Below are 25143 nucleotides of genomic sequence, written 5' to 3'. Positions count from 1 at the left end.
ATGCAGTAGTTGCCTGTTTAAAAATAAACCGGCAGAGTGTGCATCCTAGAATATTTACAGGTTAATTCAGCTATAAAACACCACTGGGAATAGTAGTTTAGATCTAGCATTGGGTAGTGAAACCAAGTGTGCAACACACCTTGTGTTTGCTAGGCCATGCAGAAATATGTGGAGCAGTGCTGTTGCATATAAATACGTAGGAAGAACTGCAGCTGTTTTTATCCATTGGCAAGGGCAGCAGCCAGGGACAGGGGTGACCTCCACACAAGATGTAGCTGGTGTGTGCAGAGAGCTTTGGGACTGGGTGGCTGTGCAGGGAAGCCAGCAGAGCTTGTTCTGCTGCTGGGGCTGAGTGTGTCAGGGCCTGTGTGGCTGGGAGGGTGAATGAGCTCCTGGCCAGCCCAGGAGGATGGTGCTCCATGGTCTGTGAAAAGCTGCAGGCTGCTGAGCACTCTTGGCTAACACTTATTTCAGATTTCTCATGAGGTGACCTTTGAAGGACTGTTTACACAGAAGTTTTAGAGGCACTATTAAGATAGCTCTCCCTGGAATTATTTTCCTTTGTTTGTATGCCATCTTTTCTTGTTCGTGCTCCTGTGTGGCTGATCATACCATGTGTGATTATCAGACTGCCTCAGCTGGCTTCCCTCACAGCAGCAAAAATGTGTGATTCCAATGGCATCTGTGGGCACTTGTTTCTTTCTTCTGATCTCTGCTGCTTGGTTTAACCAAAATAATTTGTGCCTGGGCTTTAGCAGGTCTCTACCTCTTGGAAAACTCTTGTTTTCCACACCTTGATAGGATAGCTGCCAGGAGGGTTCAGGAGGAGTGCCCTAAGCTGCACACCTTCCTGGCAGCAGCTGTTGGGACAGGGCAGGAGCTATGGAGCTATCCCTTATTGTGATGGAGTTCAACCACACAGATCTCAGTAGAAGTAACGTTCTTAATACTTCACTATACTGACTTCAGACACCTTACATGCAGCAAGAGCCTGACTTCCTGCACAGGGCATGTGAGCCTGGGCTTTGTGCTCTGGATGTGCAGGGTCTTGGCTCAGCTCACTGGCAGGGTGAGCTCCATTCTGCCAGAGTGACTGCAGTACCCTTCGCAGCACGGGCTGGAACGGGAGCTTGATCTTCATAGTGATCTGAACCATGAAATCCTCCTGCAAACCCTCTCTATGGATTGCCTCATTTTCAGTGTCCTGCTCAGCTACAGCAGCAAACAAAACTAAGGTAATCAGAAGGTAGGCACTGTTAGCACTGAGATTTGTCCCAAATACAGGTCTACCCTGTGTCCTGAATGAAGAGGCAGCAGCCTTGGACTTGTACAATTGCAGACACTATTGTGTGATTCTTTTGCTTATCTCAATGTTTTCTGGGCCATCCTAAATTTCTCTCCTTGCTTCTGCTGTGAGATAAATCAGTCATATAAGGGCTACAGAAATATGAATTTCAGGACTGTGGGGTGGAGGTAGAAGATGTGGTCAGACAAGCCATACTAGAAAGTCTGTGCTATGTGAAAAAATAAATTTTAAAAAGTCTAGATAATTTACTTTGAAATGGCAACACGATACTGCTGGATGTGACTTGTAATGGAACAATCAGTCATGGAATTCAGAGCAAGTAGATGTGTGATGTTTATGGTTTATAACTTGAGAAAATAACTGATAACTTGGTTTATAACTTGAGGAAAAGGAGCCAGTGCAGAGCATTCAGAAATGCAGCTGATGGCAGGGCTGTGAAAGGACAGTCCAGGGAGTCTGCAATGGAGACCAAGGCTGGCATGTCCCCAGGAGTGTCACCAGATGGTCACCAAGAATGGTCCTCACCGGCTGGCATGGTGTACATCTTGGTGAGCTGTGTTGGAAAAATCGGAAAACAAGGGGAATCACAAGAGGGAAGTGATTCAGGAGGAATCACTTCTTCAGGAGGAATCACAGTTTACTCCCCCCGGCTTTCCCAGGAGCAACCTTGCTGTCTGATGTCCCCCTAGGAAGGAACTGTGAGCAAGGGTCTCCTGGGAGCCATGGAAGAGGCAGGGCTGGGGCTGGAAACACCCAGTGAGTAGCTGCTCCTTCCCATGGGTCAGAAGCTGTGGCAGAGCTGGGGACAAACTGTTCACACTGTAGTCCCCTGAAGTGTCAGGTATATCCTGTGTCTGAGACAGACTCATGCCTTCTGCAAGTAAAACATTCTAAGTGTGGGAAGATGATTTTTTTGGTCTAGAAGTGATGGCAGAGAGAGCAATGATGTCTCATGTTTCTGTGGCCTGGTTTCCACGCTCTGGGATCACTGGTTCATAAACATAAACATACTCCTGGCAATAATACAGTTGGTAGAATTATGTGTAATGCATCTATTGCTTTGCATCATTTGAATGAGCAGAGTTTCTCTGAAAACTTTCTAAGGTGGTGGTCTTGTTGCTGCCACAAATTGTTGAAATGGCAGGAGACAAAGCCCAGCATAACTGTGAAGCATTGAAGAGGTAATTCTGGATTTCACTTTTATGGTGAATAACAGGATGGATAACAGCTTCTAATGGGAATGAGTAGCCAATAATGACAGAAATGATCCTGGGGCAGATTGAAATCCTTCCCATATGGCCTGGGAAAGATTTGTGATATCTATAAATATGCAATTAATCTTGTGAGGGAAGGGAAAAAGAAAAATGAAAGAAGGAAACTACCACTACTTGAGTAACCTTTATCTAGCAGTCTAAAGTGGTGGTGAAATGGAAAAGGATTAAACAACAATCAGCAAAGATGTAATGCAACCAATTATCTAGTAAGAAAAAAAGAAAACAGGATGCTATGAACTATTTTTCTGTAGAAATCTGTAGTGTCTTCATGTTGATATTGGTTTAAAGCATGTTTCAAATGCTGTAATAAGACAAGAGGGGTTTTATTACTATTTTTTTTTGTTGTTGTTCTTTTATTTCATCCATACTAGTTAAATAGAAATACTAGAAAAAAAACTGAAAAACGTACAGGTTTGTTTTAGAAATTGACTTTGTAGACATCTTTTTTTCTTGGTTTTCTCCACAATGTAATATTCCAAATTCAAGTAATGTCTGTTGGTTTTCTTGGAACATATTTGTCTCATATGTTCTGTACTCTTATTTTTCTAACAAATATCCAGCTATTAGGCATTTGTCATTTGGTTTTCATTGTTTGCACCACTATTTATTTTGGTAAACTGTTTAGCTGTTTATATGTGGGAGTTGAAATAATGGGAGATTCATTGAAGCTTTTAATCATTCCACAGTATTATGTGAAAAATATTATGAAAAGGAATCAAGTTTCCATTTAATGATTTATAACCATTCTTACAAGTGATAAAGATAATGTATATTTGGAATAATAGCTATTTATATTGATAGAGAGTTAAAGAAAGCATGACTTATTTATGAGAGCACTACAATGGTTCTAATATAAGCACTTTATTCTAAAGAAGTGCTTATTTTGAACTGTACAACCAAAAATGAAGAAGATATATAAAATTTAAATCCTCTTAATGATAGTCACTTCTAGAGAAGTATCAGCATTCTGTGCTTTCAGTCCACATCCACTGAGAAATTAAATGAAAAACCCTGTCATTCCCAGACAAAAAAAATTCCTTAATTTAGCTGGAAGTGTAAATATATATCTGCTGATTAAAAATCATATTGGAGTGTTATTGGAATTTCCCAATACAACAAAGGGCAAATCTTAAGTTCAAATAGAGAGCTAAGCACAAATGCAAATGCATTACCTGCATCTTCACTGGAAGGAGTAGCAGCACATAGATCAAAGACATTTATATCTGTCAGTAAGGATAATGGCAAAACCCAATTGTGATCTAGTCAACCTCAAACTTTATTTTACTTTTTAATTTATAAAATCACCTCAGTGAATTGACGCTTCAATTCCTATGTTTTCTTGCTATTCATGTGTTTCTGTTCTGACATTGAGACTCTTCCTTAGTGAAGGCATCTAATAATTGTTAAAACCCTGGAGAATTACTAAGAGGAAAAAGAAAATAGATGTTGCTGTGTCCTAGACTCTGACTTCTATTTCTTCTAGAAATCTTTTGACACTGTTGTTGCTGTGCTTGAGGAACAGCAAAACAGCGTTCCTCATAGGTGGGAGAAAGAATGTATGTTCCTTGCTGTGTGCTTGCTTTTAAAGAATGTCTTGAATTGAATCCATCAGGAAAACAAGACCAGAAAGTACATATTTTTGTTCATAAGCATTTCCTTGTAATCCATTCTCATATTATATCTGTAAAGTTGCATCTGCAGCCTTGGTAAGATTGAGGACAGTCTGATTAACAAGGTCTGTCTCAACAAGGTGCAGCAGCCCCCCAGCTGTAAGGAAATTTCCAGTGATTCTCAAATTTCCAGTGTTTTTGAAATTATGCAGGCCAAATGATGCTCAGTTTGCTGTAAGGCTACAAAGGTGGCAGATGAAGGATCAAATGCTAATGTTTTTTTTGGCTGGGAGTAGGGCAGTGCTACTTACCAAACTGTTTAGGCTGCTTTGTATTATCTTTGGACACTTGGATTTTAGGACAGATTCTTTTATACTGCAGATTAGTGAGCTCCCTGGTTGGGAAGGGTTCATGAGGAAACAGTTATGGCAATTATTAATGTTTTTGGGGTTTTTTTAGGAGGGAAGGATAGTATCTGATGGTGAGGCTGTTGGATAAATTTTGCTCAGGAAGCTGGTTTCTGCCGCTGATAATCAAATTAATTAACAATTGATAAGCAATTTGGATTGTATAATGATCCGTGCTTCATTGCTGCATTGAAATGGTTGGAAATTATATTATGATCCCCTTGCTCAGAAAGCACATTTTAGGCAGTTCTCTGTCTTTTCAAGATGCCATCAATCAGTAGGTGCCCATCTTCTTTCTGTTGTTGGCTGCTTGCAGAGCTATCAGTGTGCTAATGTGATGACTTTTATCTGATGTACTTCACTCAGATGGGGGTGCTGGACAAAGGACACATGCTCTTGATTGGCTGCAGTGAGGTGACCCAATCTTCAGCCAGGGCAGTGCTTCTACACAATGTGGAGAGATTCTAAGAAAGAGAATAGGTTTTCTTTTCTTATGATTTCTTTAAACTGATAAAATGTCAAACATATAGGCAACTTCCATATTTCTACAGTCAATTTTCTATCCAGGTTACACGGTTGAAGTCATGATTCCAGAAATCTACAAGCTCAACAGTAAAGAAAAGCAGAAATAGAGCTCTCTTTAATCATCTTCAGTGCACCCTGGGATAAAAATAATCAGTCCATGTCAAATTTGTCAACACATTCCAATATCACAATTTTACTAAACTGGAGGTTGGCTTGGAAGTGTTTCAGAGGTCAGCCATGCAGGTTGAGCTGGGACAGTCTCATAGCTCAGTGGGTAATAAGCACAACAGCCTAGGTCTGTGAGTGACAGGAGCTGGGGGAGACTGTGTTACTGTTGGATGTGTTTCTGTTGTAATTTTAGTCTGGATTCCCATGGAAAAGGTGTATTCACCAGCCATGTTGTGTCATCTCACAGAAAATTTTGAGCCATTTGTCAATGTGACAGTGAAGGCACAAATATGTTCTGGTCTTGAGTGATTTTTGAAGAGAAAGGAGTGGAGGAAAGGGGAAGCGCTCCATGAGGTGAAAAATGTGGGGTGACTTTATGTGTTTCAGGCAGGAGAAGCTGTCAGAGTCCCAACATGTGGGATGATTGAAGTGGAGCTCACAGTAAAAGATGAGGTACATGTGTTAAGAAACCAGACTACAGAGATTTTTTTTACATGGTAACAAAGGCATCCAGAGTATCAGGATAGATGTTAAATCCTATTGCCAAGCACCCTTTTATACTCTAAGGTCTAAAAGCAGGGACTTTATATTCTGTCAATACTATAAAGCACTGCACAACTTTCAGCAGGCATTTTTCAGCAAAATGATTCCTAACAAAATTCAAGGGACAAAGCTTTGTGCCAGCCCATGAGCTTGCTGAATTCTTGCCTGCTAGCCCCAAAGGGTACTTCTGCAGATTGCTCTGATGGAGCTCTGTTCCTCTGTGGCCTTTTGACGATTTGCTATCCCTATAGCACACAAATGGGTAGCAAAGTGTTACACAAAGCACCATTTCACTTGTCAGCCGCACCCCTGCTGTTGATGCTTCCCTCTAGGGAGCCATTGAGTTAAATGCTGCATCGTCAGCTGGATGTATTTTTCTTCTCTGCCATGCAATGACTTCACCTCATTGCCTCCCAGGTGTAACTGGATCTGTCTGCATCAGCAACCTGCTTCTGATTTCAAAGAATGAGTTAGAATTTATGACTGTTGTCTGTTTGAGACAGGGACATTGGAGCACTAGCCTGTTTTAAATCTATTAGACCAACTTTCTGTTGCAATCACTGCTTCTGGAATTAATTGTTGGGCTTTCTTAGTCAGTATTGTTTTCAATTTCCACAGTAAAAAGTTGAAAAACACAGGAAAAGAAAGGAGGGCAGCACTACAGAAGAAAATTTAAACTCTTCCCTGTGACTCCTGAGAAATGGTGCAGTATTCTTAGATGTAATGTTTAAATAGTTCTTCATTTATCAGTTTAAAAAGTGTATTGCTAAAAATTGAAGTATGCAGAACATAAAAATGCATTAGGAAAAGATATTTATACTGGTTTGTTTGCTCCTCTGCTCCAGCAGCTTAACCATTCAGCTTAAACAAGCTGAATGCTTTAAATTGCCTTTGTAAGATATGTTTGAAAATTCTAATGCAATTATTTAAAAAGATGTAAATCCTTTCATTTCTATGGAGATAAGCAGTAACAAATAACAAGTAACAACATATAAAAAATCATTAGAAGTAACAACAAGCTAGGATGCAGTGTATCTGAAGTTAAAAGCCTGTGCTCTCCCAGGGTGTCTGCATTTCCAGAGTGCCCAAATCCAGGCTGTCCAGGGTGAGATTCCTTGGCATTCATCTCCCAGTAGGCTAATCCTACTCTGACAGCTTTTAACAAGAAATCTTTTTTGTTCATTCTCCCTCAGCATTCAACATAACCTACTTAATGCAGATGCAACAGCTAAAATAAAAAATAACACACTCAGCTGGTTCTGTTACTCTAAAAGCCAGTGTGGAAACTGAAGAAGTTGGACCACATGGAGCAATTTCACATGGATTTACAGCAGCTGCAAGCAAAGAATGAGTGGACTGAAAAAACATTCTCAAATTCTGTCCCCAGGTGTTGTTTCTGATTTCTGCATGTGGTGCTATTTGCAGCACAGTTTCTTACAAAGCCCAGGTGGGAGAAGCACTTCCCACAGAGCCCTTGGGAGCACTTAGTGTGGTGCTGCTCTACCAGCCTGCGTGCCTTGTTTCTGTTTCCCTTGGAGCTCACCAGCTCTCCATTAGCAGCTGCTCTGATGACACAAAAATGCTCTGAGAGTGACACAGATCTCCGGAGACAAAGTGCCTGGGGAGGTGGACAGAAGTTGTTTGGGGTTGTAGGGAGCTGGTTCATCCTGCTGGAGGATGCCCAACTTCCCCAACCAATGTCAAGATGCCTTCTGAGCTGCTGTTCCTTTTAGATTGTGTAGTTTCTTTGCAAAATAGCTCACATAAACCTCTGCTTGATGACTTCTTAACTCTTGAGCAACTCATGTGACCTGTGTTATTGGGAAGAACTGTGTGTTTGAGTTTGTCCTTCATTTATTAATCAACAGTGGTAATCATATCAAACTGATCTAACAATAGAATTGAAAAGAAGGGAAAATTCAGAAGCAGAAAAATAATCTGAAGGAAATGAAAAACTGGAAAAGAAAAGGTCAGCAGAGTGATTTCTGCAGATGCAGCTCAGGACTGTGTAGATGCCTCTCTCTGAAAGGCAAGTGCTGTGGGAGGCAGACAGGAGAGGATGCAGCACTAAGTGAATTCCCAGGCAAAAGCCAGAGAAGGGCATATCCCAGAGCTCAGAAATGCTGACACTGAGTGCTTCTGCTGTCCTGCTGCCTTTCCCTGCCTGCTTCTCCAGGCTCTGAGTTCCTTGGGCAGGGATCATGTGTCTCTGCCATCCAGTGCTCTCGTGAGTGCTATAAAATATTTCAGTGGTCTGGTGAAACATGAAAACTGAGAGGGCACCTTGAGGAGGGAAGTGTGTGATAAAAAATGTAACAGGGCTTTTGGTGTGAGGAAATGGGACACTTCAACTATACCCTACTAAGTGTCACTTAATAAATTACTTAGAGTGCTGCCATGAGGCGTGGAAGCACCAAGGAGGTGTGAATGGATTTGCTGCCTGGTAGCTAAAGGGTGCATGTGAGAGACAGATGCTTTTTCTAAGGCACATTTAGACACTTAAACTAAAATGCCCAGAGGTCATTATTTTACATTGAATCTGAGACAAACTACTTCCAGAATAATTCTGAGTCCTGGAGCAGTCTCTGGGGATGAGAGATGCAAGTTTGGGTCCTTCAACACAAGAGGAGGACCTGTACTTGTGATGCCTACAGTTCAATGGAAGGTGCAGGTTCTCCTGGTTTTCAGTGCCCAGTTGGAAAAGACCAGTTCTGCAGCCATTATTGAATTGGTGTTTTAATCATACAAAATTTAAGCTCTCCCTCTCCTCAGCAGTATTTTTTCACTGGAGTGGATTCAGACAGTTAAATAATTTAAATAGGACCCAGACAATTCTTATTTTGCAAATAATAGTTGAAAAGTATTTGTTCAGCCCTTACCTAAGGTAGTGCTAGAGCTTTTCTTCAGCCCATATCTCATAGCTCTAAGTTAGCAAAATAGGAACAGCCCTCATATTTCAGTGGTGGCCCTGGTTCTGCTCTCCTCATTTGGTAGCATTCAAGTATTTGTGATACATCCCTCACATGACATAGGTTTGTTAGGAAGAATTGGTGTCACAGCTGCAGTGCTGCCATCATCACTTGCAGGCAGATGTGGTGCACATCCATGGGACAGGGCATGAAACAGCTGAGCATGACAGGAGGTGTGGGAAGGGTCTTCAGTTTGATCTGCTGATGAGGATGACTGCAGGAAATGTGTGTGGATAGCTGTGATGGTTCTTTCCTCCTGAGGAAAGATGGCTGCAGGTCAGCAGGGACCCCAAACAGGCAGCTGGGTGTGAGGACAGGTTCCCAGCCCTCTGTCAGGCAGGAGGGGACAGGGAGCACAGGGAGGTCAGGAACATGTGTACTCTTGGCTTCCCATGTACAGGCTTAACTTCTGTTTGGAACTGAACATTTTCCTCTTGCTCTTGTTGAAATAAATAATACTCACATCCCCCAGGCATGCTTTTTAGGCAGGGTTCTGTCTGGTTAAACTGGGGAGAACCATGGACAGCAGCCTTTGCCACTGGGTGGGACTGATGCCTCCAGACCACTTACTACCTCCTTGTGATCCACATTAAATAGGGCAGAAAGTAACATAGTGCTGTGCTAGGTATTTTTGGCAGAAAAATTGTGATTTGCTGATGGCCTTTCCCCAGTTAAATGCTGTTCAGCTGCATTCTTGTAATTAATATTTCATCAGACACTAATAGTACTTTATGCAGAATTCAGATGTGCTGGTGAGACCTTGCTGCATCTCAGAGCTTAGAGCTGTGCTGCTTAGAGAACAGTTGTGTCTGTATTTTAAAATGGTACATTGACAGATAGCTCTGCTTGCATCTCTGCAGTCAGTATAGAGGAAATGTATTGTAACCTAGGTAAACATAAATGCAGCTTGCTTTGGTCTGTGAAATTTACCAACACTGACAGAAAAGTAAGAGCTTTGGGGGGCTACAGTTCCTTCAGAATGCTGGACAGTACATTTAGAAAAATATAATTATTAATGGAGTGGAACCAGCATTTACTGTTTTGTTTGGTTTGTTTACTGTTCTGAAACTTTTACCTACAAAATTGAAAGTTAATAAAAATTACAGTAAATTTTCTTTTCTTCCCGCTCTCTTCTGACCATCAGATCTCTTAACTGTGCTATCAGGCAATGTGGCTTGGTCTCTTTCTTTCCTGAGAATAAAACTTTGGACTGCACTGCTAAACAGAAAACCTCAAAGTCAAGCTATGATTAGAATAGTCAGTGAAATCAAACTGAAAGCTACCTGTGTACAATTAAGAGAAATAATGGGGAAAATCAATCTTCCTGGTGAAACGAGTGTTGACATAGTAGACGCTGCCTTTCAGGTTTGAGTGAGACTGCTTAAAATGTTTTTCTTCAGTTGTCATTCAAGGCAATGTTAATTACACTGTGGGGTTTCCCCAATGACATGTTTGTTGAGCTCTGTGTAAGTGACAAGATGATTATGTCTAAATGATTGGTAAATGTTTTGGCTTTGAGGGCTTAAATATTTGTATAAATGATTCCTCCAAATCTGAGAAATGCTTGACATCTTCACAGGATAACAGCTTTGTTATGCACATTCTTTTAGGGCTATATTTTATTTGTCTTGCTCTTTTTGGTAGTTTCTTACACCAGCAAAGCAGCAATGAGAATCCCAGGGCTTATTCCAGAATAAGAAGTAAATCAGGATAGGGAAAGTGGCAGACTCTCCCATGCAAAGAAGGAATTTCTCTTGTAGCCAAAAGACATATGCAGTCATGACACCTACTTGTCTTAGAGCAAATGAGGAGAAAATCTATCTGAAGTTAGTGTCTTCAAGTACAGAGTGCTTCTTACCTCTGTGAAAAGGTCTAATAGACTTTTGCACAGTTATTTTAAAGGATGATAAACTGAATCCTGACTGAAATTTGAAATGTGATCCTAATAGGGAGAATATGCCCATGATTTTCATTTCTAAGGAGCTGCTGACACATCCAGTTAAGGAGATGTGTAAGGAATATGAATTCCAGGGTGGTTGCCTAAAAATGTTTAGTGACTTTCCCCCAGTTTTTGTATAAATTAAGAAGCATGTCTTGGACTGAATTGAAAAGTGTAACAAAGGACTATGTGAAGTGGGAAGGAGAAAGTTTTAACTGGCACAATTTCAGCTTGTGAAGGTAGGGAAACCTCCCAAGGCAGAAACGGGCTGCAGACAGGAGGGGGAGAGGGCAAACCCAACCTGTGCTTGGGGGCATTTCCATTTCCAGTCCAGCAGGCAGCTCTCATGAAAAATTAGTTAGGGCATGAAAAGCACAGTGCATTTACACAGAGAAGGGTGAGGATGCTCTCTGTAGAGAGATCTGGGTGATGACTGAAATGGGAAATTCTCACAGCTCAGGTGAGTGTTACTGCTGTGTAAAAAACAGCTAATTTGCTGACAGGGAAAGGGTCTGGGCTGTCAGTTCTGCCAGTGAAACTGCCTTTTTCAGACAGAGGATTTTGCAACTTTATAGCTGTTTTGGTTGTCTAATAAAATGGGAGTCAGGCAGAGCACAAAAGGCAACAACTAGAAACTGATGTGCAGAAAGTTCCACCTGAATATGAGAAGAACATTTTTGCTGTGTGATGGCCATGCACTGGAACAGGCTGCCCAGAGAGGGTGTGGAGATACTCAAAACCACCTGGTCACAGCCGCACTTAATGGGAAACCTCTAGGGGAACGTGCTTCAGCAGGACCGGAGAGTCTGTGCTTGGACCAGAGACTTCCAGTGGCCCCTTCCAACCTTAACTATTCTGTGATTGTATTCTGAGCCAGCTTTTACTGTAATCTCAAGTGATGCTATAAGTAAATATTCCAAAGGGTCTTTGGTTTTCATGGAAAGCACTCACAGAATTTTAGAACTCTCCTCATCCCTCAAAGATCCCAAAATCCAATTTTTGAGTTCAAGAATAGCTCAGAGATTTTTTTTTCCCCACCTGCTAACACTGAAATCCAGCTGTTTTGATAAAACTTGGCAATTGGTGGCCACCTCAAGGCGAGTTTGTATTTAACAGCAAGGAGAGGGGCTTGCTCAAGCTGTGGATTGAAAATTAAGATTTTGGCATTCAAAAGTTTTAGGGAAATATTCATTGATAAAGCTGGAATTTGGTGGGGACCTAAGAACTCATGTGGCTTAATGAGTGTTATTTGCTACTTGGCAGTAGTAGCAGGGCTGCCCTATTTTCTCATCCTTCTAGAATCTGCTGGAAGTTGGTGCCAAAGGTGGCACTTAATGCTGAGGTGATCTTCATTCTTTAGGTTTTATAACTTCTTAATGGTTTCAACAAATGAATTTATGTTAAAGAAATTGAATATAAATGAAAGTATAAAAGCAGAAGGAGACAAAGTGGGTTTAATTCAAGCATCATTATCCAGTAATTTCAGTAAGGTGACTGGAAGCACTGGAGTCACTGGAATTTTGGTTTATTTAAAATCAGGGCAAATGAGAATAGAATTAGATCCTTCTCATTTTGTCTTTCAAGTGTCTGTCACAATAAACCTCGTGTGACAAAGACTGTATGTGTCTTTTGTTCTGTGCAGCTCTGTGCATATTGTTGTGGTTCTAAAAATAGCCACTAATCATTTCCTGAAGAATTGTCCTTTTCAATGAAGTGCTGTGTGTTTTCAGCTGCTTTTGATATGCCACTGAAAGCTGTTTGCCTTTCAGATATGTTTCCTCAGTTCTAGTTTGGTGTTCAGCAGCACAGGATAAAAGGCTTTGTTGGGAAGATTTAGAGATTACAAGAAGTATGAGGAAGATACTGGATGGGTTCCTTTTTTATATTAACTTTATATGGTTGGTAATCATGTGGATTTACATAATTCATATTTATTATTGTAAATTAACAGTAGTATTTACTTTTATTGATAAGAGATTAGTAGAAGATGAGGGGTTTTTTTCACTCTCTGTGTATTTATTTTGGAGTCTTATAAGAGGAGTTAGGAGATATGACTGAGGACCCTGTGGTGTATTTCTAGAGAGAAAGACAGTTTTAAGAATATTAATATTTTGTAAGGATACCTGGGTAAAATTTTGTAAAGTGCTGCAGAGTGCAGGTGAAGGGAGTTTCTGTGTTAAATCACCTGCCTCGTAGCTGTGGGAACTGTGAGAGAAGAAGCCTGGTGGGTGCAGTGCATCCATGCCCACCCTTCCCCTGTCTCACCTGGGGCAGCTGGGGGCAGTGAAGGGGCACTGGCACTGCCCTGGCTGCTGCTGGAGGGATGTGTTCTGTATGTGGGGGTGTTTAATTCCCCACTCCCTGCTTTCCATTTGGTCCTTACACAGGGAACTTCATCAAAACTAATCACTCTAGCTCAAGCCTATAAAAATGGTGCATTGTGAGTTGAAAAGGAGCCAAATGCTGAGTGCATCCCAACACATTTCCCAAATTTGCTGTAGTTTGAATAGAATTAATTTTAGTGTCTGTAACTTGCTCTGTCAGTACCAGCATCACTACCAACATTAACTGTTTGGGGTTTTTTTTTACAAGTCAGAGTAATTATAAGCAGCATAACAGTCTCCAAGGATGGCAAAACCCAAGTACAATTTAGCTTGTTAAGTGGCTTTCTGTATGTCACAGGAATACTTTAAAAATATTTACATTAGAGTGAGCAAGTTACTGCTTTTAGAGCCAGAAATCTCCTTTTTTCCCATATTTCCTTATGGGTATGATGCTGACTAAACAACCTGGTATATATAACTGCTTCACCAAAACATTTCTTATGGTGCAAGGTTGTATGAAATACCTAATTTTGAGGTGTCTTGAGAATTTGAAAGTGGGATCAATCTTGAGATGTCTTGAGAACTTGAAAGTGGGTTCAAGAAAGGAAGTTCTCCACCCCAGAGAAGCCCACAGATAGATAAGAAAAAGGTGTATCATCTACAAGACAAGTGAGAAAGAAATAAGTAAATAAGAAATAAGTAAATAAGTAAAGGAATTCTTTTCCTGGTGAGAGGTGAGTACGATTGTTAGTAGCTAGGTCCCACTGGCAATCTGTGGGAGCATTTGTCCTGGACTGCCCATGCCTGTGAACTCCTGAACATTTTGAGCATAACCAAGAACCTCCAAACTTGACCTGGAATCTTGCAGGCTCTGCAGGGCTGCCAATAAGAATGCCTTGCTTTTCCTTCTGATGCTCCTGAATTTTTTGAGCTTTCAAAACCTTGCCTCTGGGTTTGAGGGTTTTCATTACATATTCTGCAGCTGACTCACTTGAAAGGTTGATGTAAGAGAGAGTAGGATTTCACCATGAGCTTCTGCTGTGCTCCATTCATGCAGTTTTGTAATTCTATAATACAGTGAATGCAATCCTCTGATAAGATAACTAAGATTGAACTTTTGGATATAGTTATCATGTTATGGGATTGTATTCACTGTATTATAGAATTACTACATTAGCTTGTATAATTCAGAAGCTTCCTGGAAGCTGTGAAACAATGACAATACATTTTGAGAGTTTGCTCAGACTCAGGAAAATTCAATAGAAACTCTTGTCTACAAACTTTACTGGTTTATAATTTGCTTACCATACAGAACCATGTTAAAACAATTTACCTGGTGGTTTGTGTTTGTTTGTGTTTGTTTCTTTTAATGAAGTGAATGGTTGAGATGGAATTTTTCAAGTCTCAGGATAGAAATCTGGAAGACCCAGTTTGTGTCCTATTTGCACTTTTAGAAGATTGGCAAAAATACTGGTCAATGTATTTGAACTGGAAAGGCTCTGCAGACTCAGTGGGCTGGTTCCTGGACTCGTGTCTTGCTTCATGAGTGTTTGAAATAGGAATCTGTTGGAGTGAGGCAGTGCAGAGCCTGTGCTGTTCCTGGGGATCAGGGGGGAGGCTTTTCTGGGCAGCTGGGTCACAAGTCCCATGCCCTTTGGGATGTGTTGCATTTTCCAGAATGAGAGATGAAAGGACGGAGAGGGGAAAGCAATAACAGAGAACACAGTAGTAAGGTAATTTTACAAGCCTCTGTGCTTTAATATTGTTGTTCTGGAATTGTAAACCCAGAAAACTGTGAGCAATATTTATTTATAAATGTGAAACCCAGAAAACTGTGAGCAATATTTATTTATAAATGTGAAACAAAATCTGATGCCTTTAAAGTGCAGATTAATGAAATTACTAACCAGAAATTTTCTGTCTTAACCTGTAAGTTGTTTCCTCTTCCATTGTGAACTTTACAACACCTGCATGTTGCCAAATAAAATCTATGGTTGTGGGAAAGGACTTGATTCTGCCTTGATTTGTCCTAGCTGTAGCTTCACTGGTCCCCAGGATTTTGCTAGTGGATAGAAGTAGTAATTGTTGCCACATCTTCAAGTTCTTTCAAAATGAGAGTTAAAAAGTAATGATAGAGAGCTGGGGTGGATGCCTGTGTGCACACGCCGGTGTCACATTAAGGCTGGCAGGTCTTTGGTGCTATTTCTGTAGTGGCTTCCAATAAAGATGAATTTGCTCTGTCACATGGAAAGTAAACTTGACATTTTGTTCAGTCTGAGGCAAACTCTTCCAAACATCCTATTGTCTGCTGAGGTTTATTTGTCTACAGTGCACTGCTACCAGATGCTGTTTCACCATTTCTGAGAGCTCTGAAAACAAGAGGGACATTTCTATAATTAATAATGGAAAACAATTTCACTTTTAATTTTAATGATGTCAGAAAAGATCCAGTCCATCATGCTTTGTGAATCAGCTCCTGGCATCTGCTGAATAATAGAGAGAAAACTCCAGCTTGCTTTCTCTTTAGATGATGTACCATGTTACTTGGTGTTCATTAAGCCCTGTTTTCATGCAAGTTCATTAAATAGAATTGGTGAGTGATAGGTACTGTACTGCCTGAGGGCTATTTTGATTCCTGAGTTTTAGTGTTACTTTTCTACCACTCTTCTTGCCAGCACTTGAGGAAGCAATAATTACTGTGCAAGTAAACTTGCTGAATGTTCTGGCATTCTTAATGATTTCTAGGAAAAGGGCTTCCAAATTTGCAGTCATGTGTGTTTCAAATGGTGTTATCAGTAGTTACCCTGTCAGGAGAAGGAATACAAAGTTCCAGAGTTTCTGGTTCCAGAGACTGTTTGATGCTTTGCTTTAGCTTTGTGCTGCAAGCCAGAACATCATTTTATATCTCTGTGGTGTGGCCATCTGCTGTTTGGGTTAGCAGGGAACTCGTTTTGGAATTGGGCAATTTGTCCCAAGGTTTGGGACCTTGGCTCAAAAACAGGGCATTGCTAAACCAAGGAAAAACAGCATACTGAACAAATTGGAAAAAAAAAAATAAATTCATCCTTCCAGCCTACATTTGAACTTAACCATCACTTTGGAATGTGTAGTGCTGTACATCTCAGAAGGCTGATTAAATGTGGCTGCACTTCTGTGGTGAAGATTAGTTCTGCTATGGATTCATACAAGAGGAAAGCTGTCCTGGTTGGAGCTCTCACAATACAGGAATCTCTACTTCATGTTTCTACAAGAAGAAAGCTGTCCTGCTTAAAGAGCTCAAAACAGAGGAGGGCTGCTACTGAGATTTTAGGTCATCTTGGCACACCTGGGAGTCTGGACTGTTCCATGGATTCCCTGCCCTGAGAGTGTCCCAAAGCTGCTGCAGGGCTCTGGGACCAGCTGAGCTGTGGGTGATGTGCTCCAGCAGACATCACCTTAGAATTCCTGTGGGTGTGAGAGGGCTCTGTGGCACAGGGACTCCCTGTTAGAGACAGGACAATTTATTGATATCTGGACACAACCCTTATTCTTAGTCTGAATGCTCCTTGCAGGGCTGTATCGAAGCTCATGTGACACTGTGACCTTCAGAGATCAGCTTTATAGTGTGTGGCTTCCCTGATGTTAAATGGAGGAAGGTTGTACAAGGTAGCCTTGTATGAAGGAGGAGCTCAGCTTGGGCAGGAAATGGCAGTCGAGCAGAACAGGGAGAAGTGTCTTTTAATCACCAGGGCACAGGAATAGCCTTGTTGGAATAAGTGCAAACCTGAAGGAAAAACAAAGATGGACAGAGAGAAGCATCATTAAGTATCAAAACCAGCCATTTAGAATGAAACTTCTGAGGAATTTACATCCATGGCCAAACCCCTCAGCTCCAGAAGGCAATGGAGGAGTGAGATATGAGTCATCAAGGCTACATTGGCTTTGGAAAAAAGTAACAATCTAGATTTGAAATAAGTGAAGCAGAGAATAGAGGAAATATTTTCAAGGTGTCTATCTAGAATATGATGGCTTCATATATGGGCCTTGATCACCAACCCTCTAGCTAGCTTTAGACCTAGAAGTGGGGACTTGCCTATGGAAGAGTTACTACTCAAAATTAGGATGTTTTTCATCAAATCTGAAAAAGGTTGCAGGAAAAAAGCAAGTATTCAGAGCAAAAAGCAGGATTTCATTTTCCTGGCTGATCTCTGAGGTGTCCCAGATGAGAAGCAGTAAGCAACTAGACAGATATTAATTTATCAAGTGTGCTGCTGTTTCATAGTAGATTATTATAACATTTTGTTTCCGATTTGTTGCCCAAAAGTTTAACTGTCTTTCCCACAGCATTTTTAAAAACTCCTGTGCTTGCCTAGTGCTGAAGAAGAGGTGGAATGAGCTATCAAATAGCTGGCAAATAGTGGGTGCTCTGTTTTCATGGTGCTAGTGGGACATGCAGCACCTCTGTGGGACTTGTGCCTCATCATGAGTGAGCTCCAGGCTGTGGAGAGCAGTGTGAAGGTGTTGCTGTCAAGTAGTGGGATTTGGAGAGGATCTTTTTCTGACAGCAACAATATGGTGCTTCTTCTCACTGTGGGATTGAAAGAAATCGAGAATAATCTGTAATTCAACAGAGCTCAGATCGTGGTTAAACCCAGTAACTGTGCTTTGAACTTTAATTCTGAGGAACATTCCAACCCTGAGAATGGGAGAATTGTGCCTGAACATGGAAATATACTTGACAAGGAGAAAAACTCATATTCTGATAGTGTCTTGTAAGTAACTTTAACTTTCCCAATGAGTTGACATGTTGTCAAACTGTAGAGGCTACAGTCCAGAATGAAGCAAAATTAATGAGAGACTATTGATCAAATAACAGCTTTCAGTGACAAAGCAAGCACTCTGATGCAGGATTTGGCTGTCTTCTCAAATCAAAGAAATGTGCTTTTAAAACACATGCTACTGATGGACAGAACATAGCAGAGAGTTTAGTTTTACCAATGACCAGAAAATAGACAGAAAAACTCGTGCAATTAATTATGTCAGACTCTGTTTTGTAGTAGAAGATGTTGTGTCTTCCTTCAAGTACTAGTGAGGTGGGTATTTTCCTTCCATTTCTGTCTAATGTGACACCACTATAAAAGGGAAAAATTTACCAAATATATTAAAATTAGAGCCTTTATATAGCTGTATTCTCAAGCAGGTTTCACACAAAATCCTCAAGTAGAATTTCAGTAAGAATTAATTTTGTAACTAGGAACATGACTTATTCAACTTTGCCCAGTTGGACTCAACTCAAGACTCCAGGAGGTCTTGAGTAGTCAAAGCCTCTGGAAAAGTAGGCTGAGTCCTAAAGATGGGCTGAATACCAAGGAACAGGAACATCAGATTATTGTAGCCTGGTTTCCTAATACATTTTCTTATCACAGATCACAGAATGGGTCAGGTTGGAAGGGACCACAGTGAATTATCCAAACTCTCTGCTATAGTCAGGTTATTCTAGAGGACATTACACAGAATTGTGTCCAGATGATTCTTGAGGACTTGCCCTTGTTGAATTTCAGACAGTTCTTCTCTGTCCATCTCTCCAACATGTTGAGGTCCCTTTGAAGGGTTGCCCAGCCCTCTGGGGTATGGACCACTCCTGCCAGCTTTGTGAACTTGCTGGAACAGAAGAGGCCTCTGCCCCTTCATCCAAGCCATTGATGAATAAATTAAACAATACTGGGCCTGGTATTGAACCCTGGGGGACCCCACTAGTGACAGGCCTCCGGCTACACCAGTGCCACTGATTATCACCTCTGGTACCTGCCATTCAGCCTGTTCTCAATCCACCTCTCTGTCCTCTCATCCAGTCCACACTTCCTGAGTTTGTCTATGAGGATGTTCTGCTCTTCACTGATGGCACCAGTGCCAGCTAAAGCTTTCCTTGTGACTGTGGACTGTCCAAAGAGCATTCTCTGATGTCTAATAAAAGGTGTATCCTCATGATGTAGTCTCCCCCTCAGCTGGGACGCTCAGAGGGTATCTCTTCTCTAGCAGGATGTTGTTTTCATGAAGCTTGTGGGAGGTTAGCAAGTTTCTGACTCCTGCTGGACTGTGTGGAACCAGGCAGTAAGTCCAGAAAGTGACTGTGGGCTGTGAAAACAGACACAAAGTGTTGCAGATCTTTTCAATGTGGTTATGTATGTCTTGCTAGTGTGTGGAATTGGCCTAAAAATCATGTTTCAGGAATAAAGAAGTAATTACATGAGTAGTTGCTAGGAAATGCAATAGGAATGACAGATACATCTGCTGGCTAGAAAATGTTGGTTTAGCAATGTTGTCCATGTTAACATATTGAGATATCATGCACTGTTATCTACCATTTTATTCCTCTCCTTGAATTATGTGTCTAAATGACCTACTGATTATAGCAGCTATTTGTTAGCTTTTGGATGAACCAGAGGAAATTTTTTCCCTTTCCTGCTAGCAGGGCCAGCAGGCTGTCCATGCTGGAAGCACTTCAACAGTCAGACTCCTTCCAAAGAACAGTGCAGGCTCCTGGATGTTTGGCTGTGCCCTTCTGTGGGATGAGCTGTGCAATTCCTGTGCTCCCCCATCCCCTGCTACTCTTTCCTATTCCAAATAAGTTTTCTGTGCTTAAGCACCACCATTGTCTTGATGAGTTACTGGGTTGCATTGGCTATTCTAGTACTTCCTATTGACCTTTGGAAGAAAATATGAAAGTCTGGTTTTAGTACTGTAAATAAATATTTTTAATAAAATTTATAAGTGTGTAAAATGGATTTCAGAATGGAACTAGTTTGCATTGTGATAGGGCCACTGATTGCATTTATTGGCAGAGATGGGCCAACTGAAAATTTGATTAAAAAATTTTCATCGGTAAGTAATACGAAGTTAGGGGTTTCTGCATTTCTTGAAACATTGCATCTTTTGTAGGGATCAGGAATAGATACAGCTTTCCTCCCCTCCCCACAATGATTTCGGAAATGACTCACATTCTTGCAGATTTTGGCAAGCTTTCCTAATCCCCTGTCTCACCGTGTGGCTCATCTTCAGGCAAACTTTGCAGCAGTTGCTGCCAAGCTACAGATGAATGCAGAAGTAGCTGGCAGAACCAGACGTGCAGAGGTAAAGGACCTCTGTGTGATTTGGCATTTTACTTGACAGCTTCTGGAACTGCAGATAATGGTAGATATTTCCAGTATTGCCCATGTGTAGAGCCTGGAATTACCCTAGTGACAGGAAGGAAGGGTTGTAGAGACAGTATGAAGAGAATTCTCTCTTAATTAAGACCCTGAGGAAGTGAACTAAACTTTGCCCTAAATGAAGTTTAACCTGTGCTAATGGTGAAAAATGTCTTAACTCATCTTCAAAGCCAAGGATGTCTGGCCCTGAGAAAGTGCCTTTGAATTAATTACACTGCATTATTTAATGGCTGTAAAATTCTCAGTCCCTTTGGTGTCTGTTAACAGGTTCCCCTGTAATTGCAGTGCAGTTTTCTTGGAGAGGAGACGTTGTAATTTTATTGTTTAATATGTTAATCAAAAGGAAGGTTTAATGTGTTCCAAAATAATATTCAGGTTATCAATGTCAATTCCAGACTATCAAATAAAGAGATTTTTATTTTTGAAGTAGTCTGATAGTAGATTGCACAGATATTTTCAGCAGCAATGAAAAATCTGTCTTAAAAAATATCACTGCTGAGAACCTATGAGTGTCCAAGCTACCCATCCTCTGTAACTGTTGTTCTTTGACCTGTCTGTAAAGGATCCTGACTGTGGGAAGCTGTTTGTAGCTGGCCTTGGGTTCTCCATGTGCATGGCAACAGCTGTTGATGAGTTTTCTGCTCCTTAGCCCCATGATCCCCATGTAACCAGCTTTCAACACTGCTCTATTAAACTTACTCCCCTTTCACCATCTTCCAAGAAGGTTTGTACATATTTCTGATCTCCTCTCTTCATTTCTTTGCAAAATGCTCCCCTTCCACCATTATTTTTTTGGTTACTGCTTGCATATTTGTAGTGTTTGTCCCCCAGTGGGCTGATAACATCATCATGGCCGAAGTGAAGACAAGGAGAACCAGAAAGGAGTCAGTCCTGTGTGTCCTCAAACACAAGCCTGATCACCCAACTGAGTCACATTTCAAAAGAGGTTAATTAGACATTAAAAACTCTGCAGCCCCTTGCATTTACATGATGAATGATGTTAACTTTTCTGCTCATGGTTTGCCAGTAGTCATGTGCCACTTGTCATTATTTGTGTGAATGAGCTGAGGCTCCTGTCCATCTCTATTTATTCTCATCCTACGCTTAGCAAAAGCAGAATAATGAAAAATCAAATTAAAAAGCACTGAGGAATTTTTAGCAAAGCATCAAACTATAAAGGCAGATATTGTCCTGACAACTACCTTTGCTCTAAAGTGAATCAGATTAGCTGTTGCTGTGCTTTGACTGACTCAGATTTAAACAACTCAATGTTATTCTAAGTCTCCTGTTGCTGGAAAACACATTTTTAACTTTAATATAAAAAGTAATTACCTCCACCAATGCCAGAAGGGAGGAGAAGATCCAAAGGGGCCTGAGTAACCCTGCAGTAAAAGTAGAGAGTAGCCAACCCTGTCCTGTCTCTTTGTACCAAAATGTAGTGTTTGAGTAGAAAAGCTAATGAGCAGTGTGGTTGGCAAGCTGGCTGCCTCCCAGGCTGTCTGGAGGCAAGCAGGGCCTTCCAGGTGATGCACAAGGTTCTGGGATGTGTGGATGTGCTCACTGCTCACCTGTGAGGCTGCAAACACACTGTAACACAGCACTCTGGTCTTGAAGGGTAAATGAAATGAGAAAAGACAATGGGTAAAGCCTTTTCAATGACAGAGCTGTCACTGTCTTAGGCAAAAAGACTTTGGCTTTTATCTTCTTTATATTTAATTTTTTTATTTCTTGTTGTTGTAGGGGAGTTTGCTTGTTTTGGTGGTTTTTTTTTTTTGTTGTTGTTGTTGTGGTTTTTTTGGTTTTTTTTTTTTTTTTTTTTAGGATTTTAGGAGTGAGTGTGCTTCACTTGAGTGGTAAACAGTATTAAAAAAAAAAAAATCCTCCTGGGGTTTTGCAGGACACCAGCATGCTCCAGTTGCTATTGTGTGCCAGATACAAAATTACTCTATACATTTCATTTTCTAGAAATCCCTTATGTGCTGCCCCTAACCAGAGCAAAGAAACATGGGCTTACTTGTATTATCTTTGTTAAGCTTTATCTATCATGACATTGCTCTTACTACATCCTTTGAACAAGGAGTTGATTTTAGCAAAGGGAGACATCCTCATTGCTGCATGCATGTGGAAATACAGATTTTGGAAGCTGCTCTTTGAAAAACTTGAAGTACCAAACTCAAGGCTGGCTGTATTTTTAGGTTTGTTTTTTTTTTTCCCTTATATTGTAAAATTGCTGGTTTGCCCCCTCTGCTCCAGAATGCCAATGTATGGATTTGTTTAATCGTTTACTGAGTTTCTAAATTACATGTGGGACATGGTGCCACGTGCTTTCTCTGAAGCTACTTGTTTGTTTTTGCATTGTTCTTCCCTTCTGGGTGTCTCACCTGCTTTGTGTGTCTGCTGAATACTTCCTCACTGGTTTCTGGCTGATCACATCTGGTGAAGGGCTTTGTCGCTCTTGTGCCAGAAGATTTGGCTCAGACTTCAAATTGCACAGGTTATTTGAAGGGTTTCTTTTCTTTTTTTTCCAACAGAGATAATCTTTATCACATTAGATTTTACCAACTTTGTCCTTTACAACAAGCAGCATAAAATTAAACCAATACAGACTTTTAAAAAGCTGGTTCAGATGTTGTGTTTAAATGTGTTAGAATCTTGTGTTGATTTGGGAGTTATTTGTTTATAAATAATCTCAAGATAAATATTCATGGAATATCTAAGGTTTTTTTGAGCTGAACATATGATTTAAAGCTTACTATAAAAAGATTTGGAGTCATTACATTATACTAATACTGTAAAGCTGAAAATATAATACCAGAGAGCAGACAAGTGGAATAAATGCATTCTGTGAATTCTACAGACACCTATTACTCTCTCTTTAGCAAACATGATGATAAAGCTGATCTTAATTGTAACCAAGCCATCTATAAAAACTGGAAGTTAAAGCAATACAAATTCCATTTGGGAGTGTGGTGTCCTGAAGGGCATGTCAGTGAAGGATCACTCAGCAGCCACTTGCAGCTTTCACTGTTTGCCCCAGCACTGGCTGCTGGCACACAGGAGGTGTGATACAAGCCTAAATGGAGCTTCTGATCCAGCCTAAGGTAGCTGCTTTTTTAAATTGATTGAAGTATGATTTTTTGGCAAAAGGTGCAAGGAGAGATGGTGCCATAGTGGCCTCCCTAACATCAGGCAGAATTATGTCACAAAGCTGAGATTTGAGATAATAAGAAACTCTTAGCTTTTTTTTTTTTCCTTGAGTTTTTCTAGGGTGTCTAGAATGCAGACTATCCCTCTTGTGTACATTTGATTTTTCTATACTCAGGCATTTTTTCCTGAGCCCTGCCCTCTGCATCTTCCTCCTAGTCACAGGCAGATATTGAAGCATATCCTAAAGACAGTCACAAACAAGTGAAAAATATGGAGGTGAGAGGACAGAGGATGTTTAAGTTAAATCATTCAATTGGTCATTGGGGAACTGCCAGTGTCTAGTTCATATTCATGGTACACCTATACTCATGGGAAAGGCATCTAGTCTGGTAGTCTACTTTCATCTGATGAAGTGAAATACACTGTTCTGGGAATCATCATTTTACAAGTGTTTCTACCTTTATGTTGCTGGACTGTTTCTTCCCTCTATACTAGGCAAAGTCCCTCTGATGTACAGAAATTGTCTGACAGTAGATGTTCTGTCATAGTAATGAATTTTCTGTGGCTGACCTAATGTCAAAACCAAGCAAGAGGGAAGCTGAGTTTAAACAAAACTTGATTCACATATTGCTACAAGATATTTTAAAAGTATGGGGCTCCTGTTGGCATAGATAGATTCTCTTTCAGATTTAGGTCTGCAGCCATTTTCTCTAACAAGTAGTTGTCTTTTTCTTAGCTGGGTTAGCTCCACTTTGCTGTTTTTGTGGAGGCACCAGCATGTGCTGCCAGCACAAGGTTTGGGCTGCAGGTGTTCATGTTCTTCCTCACATAGTGTGAGCTCCAGCTGCCTGAAACCCACCTGCTGTGCTGGGGAAAACTGCTGGAAACCCTTCAGAAAAGAAGCCACAGCTGTCTAATGTCCTGCCTAGATCAAATGTGCAAGAGTCAAATTTGTCACTTGGTCAGTTTATCAGTGGGACAGGCTTGATTATAGCTGTCTTTGCTGTTTGTTGGAGATGAACAGCAAGGCAAAAAAGCTGGAGTGATATATGACTGTGGGAAAAGCTGCTGAGGAAATACTGTCAGTCTGGAAGGAGTGCCTATTTGTTCTTAGAAGACTGTGCAGAGTATCTTGTAATGTTTTTATGCTTGAATGTACATCTGAGTATACAGTTGTGTGATCATCTGCATGACTTTCCTTTTTTTTTCCTTTCTCACAGTGCATGCCAATTAAAGGCCTTGGATTTGTGCTTGGAGCCTACAAATGTATTTGCAAGGCTGGATTCTATCATCCCAACATCTTCTCAGTGAACAGCTTTCAGAGTAAGTGCCTTTGCTTGAGTTAAAAAAAAAAAGAACACAGAGCTAGCATTAATAATGCAGGGCTGCTTTTTATCCTCGTCAGGGTTATACAGTAAAATCCCAGTGGTTGGCAAGTCTCAGATTATATAATCACTTAAGGAGTTCTAGCCCTTTGGTTTGTCATTCACAATACTCTTGAGGATCCTGTAAAACATACCCACTTGAAGAATATTTGATTTGTAAATAAATTAAAAAACATGAAAAGCAGCCTTGCTAAGGGGAAATAGAGATTTCTGGCATCTGTGCTCAAGTATTCTGAAAATTAATCTACTCATTTTCTGTTTAGCCAGAGGAAATTACAATGCCCTAGCCTCTGGCTTTGTGCAGACTTTAATTGTTTTCATTTTACTTCATTTGCAAAGGAGAACTCAAAGGAGCATCC

The 25143-nt window shown here is 40.7% G+C and overlaps 1 protein-coding gene across 1 annotated transcript in view; it reads left to right on the top strand.

Moving 5' to 3' along the window:
* Nucleotides 1-25143, top strand: part of GPR158 (G protein-coupled receptor 158) — a 190858-nt gene that overhangs the window by 54361 nt on the left and 111354 nt on the right. The window contains exon 3 of the mRNA XM_054273612.1: nt 24620-24722. Within this exon, the coding sequence (XP_054129587.1) occupies nt 24620-24722 (103 nt within the window). The remainder of the gene's footprint in view (nt 1-24619; nt 24723-25143) is intronic.

The sequence above is a fragment of the Melozone crissalis genome, unplaced genomic scaffold, assembly GCF_028551555.1.
Source record: "Melozone crissalis strain CALT ecotype California unplaced genomic scaffold, PUWL_Pcris_2 ptg000016l_1, whole genome shotgun sequence".
NCBI lineage: Eukaryota > Metazoa > Chordata > Aves > Passeriformes > Passerellidae > Melozone > Melozone crissalis.
This window is presented reverse-complemented; position numbering and strand designations above follow the sequence as displayed.